Raw genomic sequence first — 10,810 nt, forward strand, 5'->3', positions numbered from 1 at the left:
AATTGGGAAGGTCCTATCCGAAACGTTTGATACCAGTTATAGACAGAGGAAGAATAAGAAGACGGTGAGGCTATTCCAGCACGCATAACTAAAAAAAATGTATTTGCATTATGACACTCTTGCATTAAATGTGCGATATGTTTCTGTTGCAACAAAACAAAGTAGCTTAAGTCGGATAGGTTCCTTCAATATACATATGTAGATACATATATAACTAGCAAGAAATTTTGTAATCAGACTTAATGAAAATATTAACAGTCTTGCTGGCAACAGATTTATATATTTCTTTCACGTAATCGCACGCTGCGAATGGTTCAATATGCTAAACTGAACCTGCTGACTTATGCTACTTTGTTTTATTGCCACAGACACAGTTGCCATTTTGGCCGAAATGTACCATTTTTGATACATTTCTTCTAGTTTGATAAACTGGTACATAACTTTCAGATTTGGTATATTTTTGAAATCTCGTAAGAGAGAATTGTTACCTATTTTTTACCAAATAGCCATATCACGTTCCTTGATATATCAGCAGCGTTTCGCAATACATAATACGAAGCAAAATCTAAGGTCATAGCAAGAAGTATATTTCTAATGTAATTACTATAAGGCAGTAGAAATTAGGAGGCAGTAGGCAAGTGCTCCTGGAAGCTGATCATCTACGTGGTGACTATTTATAATAACTATACAGAGAGTTGGTCTTAAGGAAGCTATGTTCCAGCATTATGAACAAGTTCACAAAACACGCGAAAATCTGGTGTATTAACTATATCATCGATGTGTATTTATAAAATGTTTGTATAATAATTAAATCTAAAGCTAAAACATATTTTGGTACGTTTTGTTAAATACTGGTACAGTTTTTGGTACTCAAAAAAACAGGTGAGTGGCAACCGTAGCCACAGATATGTATGTACGGGCCAATTCGTAAATGCATTACTGCGACACTACTGCAAAAAACAGCCCAATTTATTTCTAAACTATAATTGACGGAGAAGTCCAGCATTCGTAAACACGGTTAAATGGCGAAGCGGAACTAAACTGCAAAAAGAAGGCAGCAGACGACAGTCGGGTCTACGTAACCGGAACGACCCAGATTTATATCTGGCCAAGGACTGTCACTCCAGCAACACTCCCCAAAAAGTTTTTGGGGAATTTGTATGCTGCTACAACAACAACAAGCAAAAAGAAGGCATCTCTATGAACTATAGTTTATGAACAAAGGGTTTAGTTATTTGCAGTAGCACTGCGGGTTGCATTACCAAATAAGCCATACGCTTCGGTTTTTTGCTTATGTTGAACCTCCGATACCAGTTTCTATGGTGCAATGGCCTCCGGCCTAAGCATTTTTCGAAAAAAATCTACTATTTCTGAGTGGCAAACGTTAAACATGAATATTAAAATAATATATTTTTTACACATTTCCGCAGTACATATGTACATATGTATGTATGTATATATCTACATATGTAGGCATCTTGCCAAAACTAATACATGCTCAAACATACATATCATGTATGTATATAAATAAAAGTGCCCGCCACAAAATTTATACAAAAAAAGTTGATAAAATTATTCCCTAGCAAGCTCGAAGAACTGCTATCTTAAAAAGAAAAAAAAAACACGAACATACAAACCATTTGAAGTAAAAAATTTAGGACTTCCGGTGGTGAAACGAGCGCAAATCATACAGTTGGAGACCTTCAAAGCAGCCAATCAAGACGTTGTGAAATATTGAAAGAAAAATATGTGTATTTTTAAATAATCTAATATAAATTTATAAATACACAACTTATCAATCATATACAATATACTTATACATATGCATGTACTTTTGTACACTAAAAATATATACCGCTGTGCATATATTTTTACAAACGGATCTGCAAAAATTTGTAGCATACTTCATGTTTGTACAGATTTCTTTACAACTACGCAAATATACATACATACATACGAGCATATGTATGTACATTCATATACATATTAAAATATCAAAACTAATAAAAAAGCGCAAGTTGTTATCTTTTAAGAAAATAGTGTCGCGAATTCCATGGTTCCCTCAAGCGATTGGCAACTAAATATTTAACCTCCGCCTAGAGGCACACTTTCTGTAACGGAAATTCCTTATCGAATTAAAACTATTTAGAGAACGCCAAATGCGCAACACCGCACAATGAAATCAACAGTAAGTGGATACCGAAGCTCCGGCAAGGCTTAGCCAACTTGGTGGCACCTACATACAGATGTGTGTATGTATGTATCGTTTGCGCACTACTTCCGGCGGTCTCTAGTACATTTCTTCAGAGCTCGCTTTTACTTTTTACTACACAAGGTTGTAGATTGAAATTTAATTATTTTTAGGAATTCATGCACCAATACGAGGTAAAAGCTCTGACTTACACAGCCACTTGTACATAAAAGGTGTTTCTTTAAACTTTAGAAGATAGTTCTGAAATTAGTTCAATAAAAATGTTACAATTGTAGTCATTTTGGGCCAGCATTCAGGAATTTCTCTGGTACATAAAATAACTTTTCTGGTTTCATTCAGTACACATATATATGTATGTAGTTCATAAATCCACATGACACCCACTTTTCAAAGCTTTTTTATATTTGAACCTAAGCTATAGTTTGATCGACTCAAAAGCGACACGCTTTCTAATAAACAAGTATGTATTAGATATATGCATATTTATATACATACTTATGTATGAATGTACATATGTATGAATGTACATTTGTATGTTGGCGCCTTATCAGTATCCAGTTCCGTTCTAGTCGCAATGTTCCCATTTTATTTGTCCATTTCTTATCCTAAGCTCGTTAATGGCTATAGCACAGAGTGGATATTTAATAGTACGGAGGCTAACTGTTTTATATATGTATACAGAGAGTATGTGACATTGAGCATTGTTAAGCGTGCGCTTTTGTCGCATCTAGTTTCTAGTTTTATGAATGAATTTTTAGAATAACAACAGGAAATATGAATTTCTATACCTCTACATTAAAGTGGATAGAGTTGCCGAACACATTTGCGTACATAGTAGCGGGAAGGTTTATATATATATACACAAAAAATTCAAATATGACAATTAAATTATTTATTCGTTTAAAATATTTTTGCGGTGTTTATTTTTTACAATTTTAATTTACTCCTATAAATTTAGTGGTAACAAATAATGGAGGCAGTTTACTTTTATATCTTTTTTCACAAAAAAATAAAAGTAAATTGAAACTGTTTTAGTTACATTCACATAAAATTTTTCCATGACTCAATTAACAGGTAAAGCTCTCCGCCATTGTTTTCGACATTCGGCTGTCTTATACACAGTTTTCAAATCAAAAGGCAGTGAAAATCAATGTAATATTTTTCCTCATCTTGTTACTTCTCCTGGCACTATGCGATTCCACCATGAAACTTTTATATTTTCTTATAAATAAAGTGTTTGAATTTATTTATATTTCTTATGAATTTGTAGCTTACAAGCAACTTTTGCGCAAATCACATTTTTGGCATGTTTAAAAACCTGGATCCCAATCTGTCTGTTGCTCTTCCATGCGTGTTGTATAGCACACAATGATATCGCCCACTTGCGGTACGACTTTAGTGTCTTTGAAACGCAAACCACATTCCACATCTTTTTTGATTGTATCAACTTCGTTTTTCAAATGACGCATTGACTCCAAATGTCCTGTTCCAAATATAGGACTTCATTAATAGGTAATAATTATAAATACACAATCTTACCCTCATAGATGGTCTCGCCGTCACGTACCAAGCGGAATTTCTGCGCTTTTTTCAATACGCCCTTCACACAGCGACAGCCTGCCACAGGCACTTCTTTGCGTCCTTCGTTGATGAAGAATTGTTGTAATACATTAGCTTCGCCCACTATTTCGTCTACTTCAATCGCAGGCAGTTTGCTGCTAAGCTCATTTTTCAGATCATCTATAAGACGATAAATGACGTCATAGCATCGTATGGTCACATCTTTAGGTGCGTTTGGTGGCGCAGGCACCGAAAATCCATAGATAATGGCATTGAACGCTTTAGCCAGTTCAATATCTCCTTCTGTCACATTTCCTACACCATAGTGCACAACGTCGAGGCGGCAACGCTCATGGTTAGTATAGGTGTCGAAGACATCGAGTAATGCCTCCACAGACCCGTGCACATCACCCTTGACAATAATACTTACGCGTGGAACGCCATCATGTTCAGTAGTTTCTTTCTCTCGTGGACCGTACCTCATCCGAAATTTGCCAGCCAATCGCCGCGCATCTCGCTCGGCCCGGTACTTTGCCAAGTGTTCTTCCTCTTTCTTCCGAATTTCTTCAATAGCTTCTTCTGCCTTGTGATTTTTCGACTCGTGCTCACGCCAACGCAAAACGGAATGCGCCTTTTTCTGGAATTTATACTGAAAAAGTTAGTCTAAATCAATTTCACATAAAATTTTAGAGCATGCCTCGGATTCCACTTCAAGTATAATATCACCAGCAAATGGCAGCTCACGCCAACCTAAAATTTCAACTGGCGTTCCGGGTGGAGCCTGCGTCATAGGCTTACCATTGTGATCAAAGAGACCGCGCACTTTGGCATGCGCCAATCCACTCACAAGTACAGCTCCTTTTCGTAACGTGCCACGCGTTACAATTGCAGTGGAGAGCTTTCTTAAAAGAGAAGTTGCTACAATAGGTACGGACGGACAGAATCACATAAAGCTTACCCTCGATGTGAATCTGTTTTAGATTCTACTACAACGCCTTCAATCAGTCCAGTTGGATCTGCTTTCAGACCCATTATAGTCGCTTGCGTGCTAACAGCTTCTGTTAGGAGTTCTAAATTTGTGCCTTTCAACGCAGAAATGGGAATGGCTTGTATGTCACCACCTTCATCCTCCAACACTAATCCCATTTGCATTAAATCTCGCTTTGTTTTTTCCTAAAAAGAAAAAACTGTAACTTCTCTGATCAACTGAGGATTTAATACTTACAATATTGGCTTCTGGTTTATCAATTTTATTAATAGCTACAATTATTGGCACATTTTCATTTAGCGCCAATTGTATGACTTCACGAGTTTGCGCCATTACTCCATCTTCGGCCGCTACAACCAACACAATTATATCCGTGACATGTGCACCACGCGCACGCATGGCACTAAAAGCCGCATGACCCGGTGTATCGAGGAACGTTACCTGTTCGCCATTGGCAAGTTTAACAGTGAAGGCACCGATGTGTTGAGTAATGCCACCAGCTTCGCCAGCGGCTACAGCTGCACCACGCAGGGAATCTAAAAGAGTTGTTTTGCCATGATCTACATGACCCATAACGGTGACAACTGGTGGCCGCGGTTTTAAAAATTCTGGTGGTGCTGGCGGACGGGGTGTCACATCATGATACTTGCCTAAATCTGTGTCGTCATCATGTTCTTCAACAGGTGTGGAAACAATGCGTGACTTTACTCCACATTTATTACAAATTTCTTGAATGATTTTGAGGTCATCCAAACGCGCATGTGGTTCAATATTGTCTGCACCTTTTACATACAACATAGCCTCCTGTACATCATCTGCAACGAAAACTCTTACAATAATTGAATACAATATAATGCGCGCCGGGAAACTTACCCAACGAACGCTGTAGAGAATCTGCCAGTTCTTGAACCGAGATGTGTCGCCAAATATCAACTACACCTTCCAGTTTTGCAACACCTTTTTTCTTTTTGGGCGAGTATTCAATTATGCGAACTGATTTCTGCAGGTGAAAACATTTGATTTATTTTTATTGCGAAAAAACTATTGCATTTTTACCTTTTCTTCGACAGTTTTTCGGCGCTTCATCAGCACATCACAGGTGTAAAAACTACGTCTTGTTCCATTTTCAATATGAGCTGTTGAGGATACTGGCGCACAATTTGGAAGTGGTTGTCCTACAGCTAATCTAAACCGCCGCGTGCTGCTATAGTGGCTGCGTGCTATTGACCCATGAAAACTGCAAAGGGATCAATAATTTATTATCAATAAAGCATGTCAGCACAAATCTACTTTCTTAATCTTATTTGAACATTTCGTCAATGCTTCTTCCTTTCATTAATTATAAATTAATAATTTTACTTACCGCGAAAACGATCGAAAAAACATTTTACGTAAAAATCACCAAATGTCCCATAGTCGGCGTAATTTTTTGTTGTTTCAACAGCTGTTTTCGAAGGATGCCACATTAGTTTAAAATCATAATTATTTCGCCGAAGATTGATTGACATAAAAATTTCAAATGTGGCAATCTGAATCATTATACCAGATGGCAGTGACTTTGCTACCTATACAGTTGCGACATCTGCTGCTTCCCCATTTGAATTTCAAATACGATTGCAGGGCCACCTGTAGGTGAAATTAATGCTGCGGCTATGTCAAATTTTATTTGGGTGAATTTGTTGCCGGGTGGTTCCTAGTTCCGATTCCGGCTGAGTGAATCCCCAACGTTTTTAATGCTATGTACTTCAAAACCGCAAGAACGCACATATCTGTGCGATTCTATAGAAATGGAAAATGTCAATTGATAAACAAACGAAACATATTTTTCAACAAAATTTTTAGCATTTCCACAATAAACATGTTTTCTTTTCTTATGTTAATTATTGTTTTAAGGTATCCACACACCTATGCGATTCTGTCGGTGTGAATCTGTCTTGTCTTGTGGACATAGACATTCGGTGCAAGTGGAATCACAATCGGATGTAACCAGTCAGGTACCCAGAAAGTAGCTTGATGTCATTTCTATTTTTTTTAAATAATATCCTTTCTGTTGAAAGGGTCGCCGGAGAGCCAGGGCTGTATAAGGCCCCCATCACTTCCCAGTACTTACTGCGTTCCGAGTATACCCACTCAGTAATTATGGCTCTCGAAGAGGACCAACTGGGTTCAACAACCGAAAAGGCAGTTAGCGATCCTTCTCGTGCCATCTCGTGCCATCTCGTAGACGACTTGATTTGAAATCTGACAATTTTTGGATAACCTTGCACTTTAATTTGATATACAACTCAAGTCTGTAGCTACACCAGGCATATCCTCCATTGCCGTCTTAAATAACCTAATGAAAGCGTTATGACCGTGAAGAAGTTCTTGTGGCAACCATTGTCTGGTCCGATGGTGAACCGTCCTTGAATGTGTATAGTAAAATTTGCGGCAGTTTCAAAATGGGGGAATATCATTAGTCCACAGAAATCTAACATACATGGACTTATTTCAGACGAAATACCTTAGAAGCAAGCAAGGTAAAGCAAGGACCGCAATCGTTCTGGTGATTGATTTAACGGTGGTAATTTAACTTTGATCCTTGGTGTCTCCGATTGCAGCTCTTTTTGTACAAATAGGACAATGCGACAAATCGGCCACGCTTACCTTGCCTTGCCCCCTCCATCGCATTTCATGGATGGTGGTGATGTCAGTCTTTACTTTCCCGAGGACATCAACCAACCGGGCAGAGGCACCATCCCTATTAAGGGCCCGGATATTCCAGGTGCATACCCTCAAATCATAGTCGCTCCTACCTTTGCCGTGATCGTCATCAAAAGAAGGGGGTATCATCCGAGGCATTGGTTTTTCATTGGGTAGGGTTTTAACGTGCAGGGACCCAAACCCAGCGCACGCGGGGTGACAAGTTTTTTACATACAATAATTAAAAATAATTTTTTACCAAAGGTCCAATTTCGAACTTCGAATGCCCATATCTCGATTCGGAGGCTAACTTCGAAAAACGGAGAAATCACTTTTTTACTTAAGACTCAATTTCTCAAAAAAGTTGGTTTAGCTGTACAGTGTTATCTTTTCAAAACATTTCTTCATTTTCCATGTTGTTCATTTGTATGTATGTATGTAAAATTGGTAAAACAACAACAACCACGCGGCAAGTACTATCAATGTATGCTGACACAATCAGTGCCGCCGCTGCTTACTGCCATTTAATTTAATTTTGAATCGAGTTGTATGTTGAAATGATTGCTCCTTGACAAACAACGACAGTCAAACGACGACTATCTCATACGCCAGCCATTGAGTCAAGTTATCGGCTTGGCAGCCTTGCTTGACAGAGTGCAGGCTACCCGGCAGGCAGCTCGAAAAGCGACAGCGCATCTGTTTGAATTATGATGGAGCGCGCAAATATTCCAGATGCAAATATTTGCAGGAGAACTAGCTGTAAATACACCCTCGAAACGCGTAGGGTATGTGGATCTGCTGAGAGTTGCAACAATCACCTCCATCAACCTTTATGTGACTGTAGAGTAGGTGCACTACAGCGAGAGTTCCGACTGGAGAGCGTCGATGAACGTACATACATATCTATTGGGCAGAGGGAAAAGCATAACAGCGATATAGTATGTAAGGACATATGTATGTACATCAGTATGTTTATATGTGCATACATATGTAACTGCTGAGTGCCGGTGCACTTCGTGTAACGGCTGCGTAGGAATGGCTAAAACGTCGAATGCACGCTTGCCGTTGTGACTGAATGACTTTTGTGTCAACGGAAGCTGAAAAAGCCAGGAACAAGCGTTGTGTGCATTAAAATATCTGTATGATGTACAGTTACTGACAATAAAATAGAATCAAGTGGGTTGTTCCGAAACAATCACCTGTTAAAACGGGTTGCGGTTTTTTTTTTAATTATAAATTTTTTTTTGCCCCAGTGTGCAATAGTAAGTTCTTATAAGGACTCTCGTTGGCTTACATGACATAAGACATTTAGTTAAATACTTACAGATGGAAATAAAATCGAAAATGATTAGTATTCCATATAGTATCACAGCGCCAGTGGCGGATTTACAAGGAGGATTTCGGGTTAAAATTCGTTTGGCATCCATATTGTAAAATTTCGATGAACTTATGGCTTAAAGTAGAATTTAGTTTTTTAAACAGGTGGCATCACAAGCTAACTTAATGCCAGCCCAAATGCTTTATTCTACAAAGAAAGACCAACAGATATACTAACACACTCACAAACTATCAGATTTATAACATAAGAAGAATTTCATTTAATTGTCAACAAAATCTCTAAACTGGTGGCAACCCTGTTCAAAAATATTTTCCAAATAGTTAGGTACAGCTTAAGTTAATCCTCTCTCGTTTGATACCCATATTCGATATTTTTATGACTTATTAAATAAATTGATTTTGAAATTCCAAACAGGTGGCAGCTATCTTTTGAAAATATTTTTAACCCTTCTCTCAATCCGTCGGCCATGATTTTTTTTTGAAGTTTTCCAGCATTTTAAAACATATCAAATTGAGAATAAAAAAAGAAATTGTCCAAAATTATTGTTGCTTGGGATTGGAAATGGGAATTTGTGTGTGAGTTTGTGTTTAAATTAAAAAAATGAAATTGCTTAAAAGTGTGTCTCAGCGGATCTACCTTACTATATTTTTATCATGAACAAAGCTTTTTTAAACCTCTAACGTTTTATACCCATATTAAAATATTCCATTTAATTTGTTTTTGAACTGATTTTAACTTTTTCAACAGATAAATGGAAAGTATTTTGTACTTTTTTACCACTTATTTGCGTTCCTCTAACATAGTTTATTATCAATTGAATTGAATCACAAGGGACGTTAATAAAGAATACGATGAATGTTTATTTTCAAAAATCCTTTGAAAAATAACTGAGTTATTTAACATTTCATGGAAAAAAAATGTTGTCTATGTAATCGAAAATTTTTGATTCACCGTTTTTTTCTTAATTCAGCATCATCAATTTCTTGCTGTTGTTATAACAGTATACAAATTCCTCCAAGTTTTCGGCCTCTTATAAAACTGGGTCGTACCTCTTACGTAGAGCAGACTGTCCCGACTGTCGTGGGAACGGGTGGTCACCATCGGTGTCCGCTTTCACTGTATCGCAGTAAAGCCCAAAATACAATAGCGCAGTGGCAGTGACTGGTTTTAAAATCAGCTGTTACTGCTAATATTAATACGGTGTTGTCAGTGACTACTTTTTTGACATTCCCTTTGGTTTGTTCACACTTTTTTTGTTGCATTTTAAGATTCAGTGACATCAACAGAAATTGGCTGCGTTTCATTTATGTCAAATTTAATATGCGAAGTTTGCTGCGATGAAGATAGTGGCAGTGAATTTAGAATTTGGGCTAAACTGAGCAGTACTGCTAGCTGCCACTGCTGTATTGTGAGTCGCTTCATTGGACACCACACTTTCTAAAAAAAAACAGCTGGATTCGAAAAACTGCCGCTGCCACTGCCACTGCATTATTATATTTTGGGCTTAAATTTGCAACCGGGTCTTGAAAGTAAACATTCGACTTACGCGTTATTAAACGCCAATTTCGAATCAGTTCAGTTAAATTTAAGTAATTTTAAAAAGGCGAAAAAAGCAGGGACGTGAACCGGGTGAAAAATTTGGCATGTGCGGTTAAGCAATGTGAACCATTTTTGCACGTTTTGATTAGTTTGTCAACGCGTTTTTTGCCTTTGAACCGGTGATTAGGTTCGGATCAATAATATATGTATTTGACAAAACAGAAAATAAAAAAGTGGAAAAATTCGATGAATCGAAAAAGTGGTTCGGTTTTCCGTTCGGATCAAATATTTATTGAAAACTATGTTTCGGATAATGGTTCCGTTAATTGGTAGAAAACAGGATTAACCATCCGGTTCGAACCCGGTTAACATCCCTGGAAAAAAGTGAAAACATCTTTTGGGTATTCATATAACGATAAATTGCACACAAATTATAATTTCATCGGCAGTATGCGACGTTAGATGAATACCCGGGCAAAATTCGCCCAGT

General features: G+C 37.6%; 1 protein-coding gene across 1 annotated transcript; it reads right to left on the bottom strand.

Annotated features, from left to right (window-relative positions):
• Nucleotides 1-3,487: 3,487 nt before the first annotated feature.
• On the bottom strand, nucleotides 3,488-6,232 carry mIF2 (mitochondrial translation initiation factor 2). Its single transcript, XM_017622649.1, has 8 exons — nucleotides 6,124-6,232; nucleotides 5,817-5,997; nucleotides 5,634-5,760; nucleotides 4,998-5,575; nucleotides 4,731-4,945; nucleotides 4,470-4,674; nucleotides 3,752-4,409; nucleotides 3,488-3,695 (listed from the first exon to the last, which is right to left on the bottom strand). Exons 1-8 carry the CDS (start codon nucleotides 6,144-6,146, stop codon nucleotides 3,523-3,525), a joined length of 2,160 nt encoding a protein of 719 aa, XP_017478138.1. The 5' UTR covers nucleotides 6,147-6,232; the 3' UTR covers nucleotides 3,488-3,522.
• Nucleotides 6,233-10,810: the final 4,578 nt, after the last annotated feature.

This window comes from Rhagoletis zephyria, unplaced genomic scaffold (genome assembly GCF_001687245.7).
Source record: "Rhagoletis zephyria isolate East Lansing unplaced genomic scaffold, Rhagoletis_zephyria_1.1 Rzeph_scaffold_00048, whole genome shotgun sequence".
Taxonomy (NCBI): Eukaryota; Metazoa; Arthropoda; class Insecta; order Diptera; family Tephritidae; genus Rhagoletis; species Rhagoletis zephyria.

Coding starts and splice junctions, on each gene's coding strand:
- mIF2 (XM_017622649.1), bottom strand. CDS start 6,146: ATGTTTTTTCGATCGTTTTCGCG. Junction 5,998..6,123: donor TTTTTTCGATCGTTTTCGCG/GTAAGTAAAATT, acceptor ATCCCTTTGCAG/TTTTCATGGGTCAATAGCAC. Junction 5,761..5,816: donor GAAAAACTGTCGAAGAAAAG/GTAAAAATGCAA, acceptor TTTCACCTGCAG/AAATCAGTTCGCATAATTGA.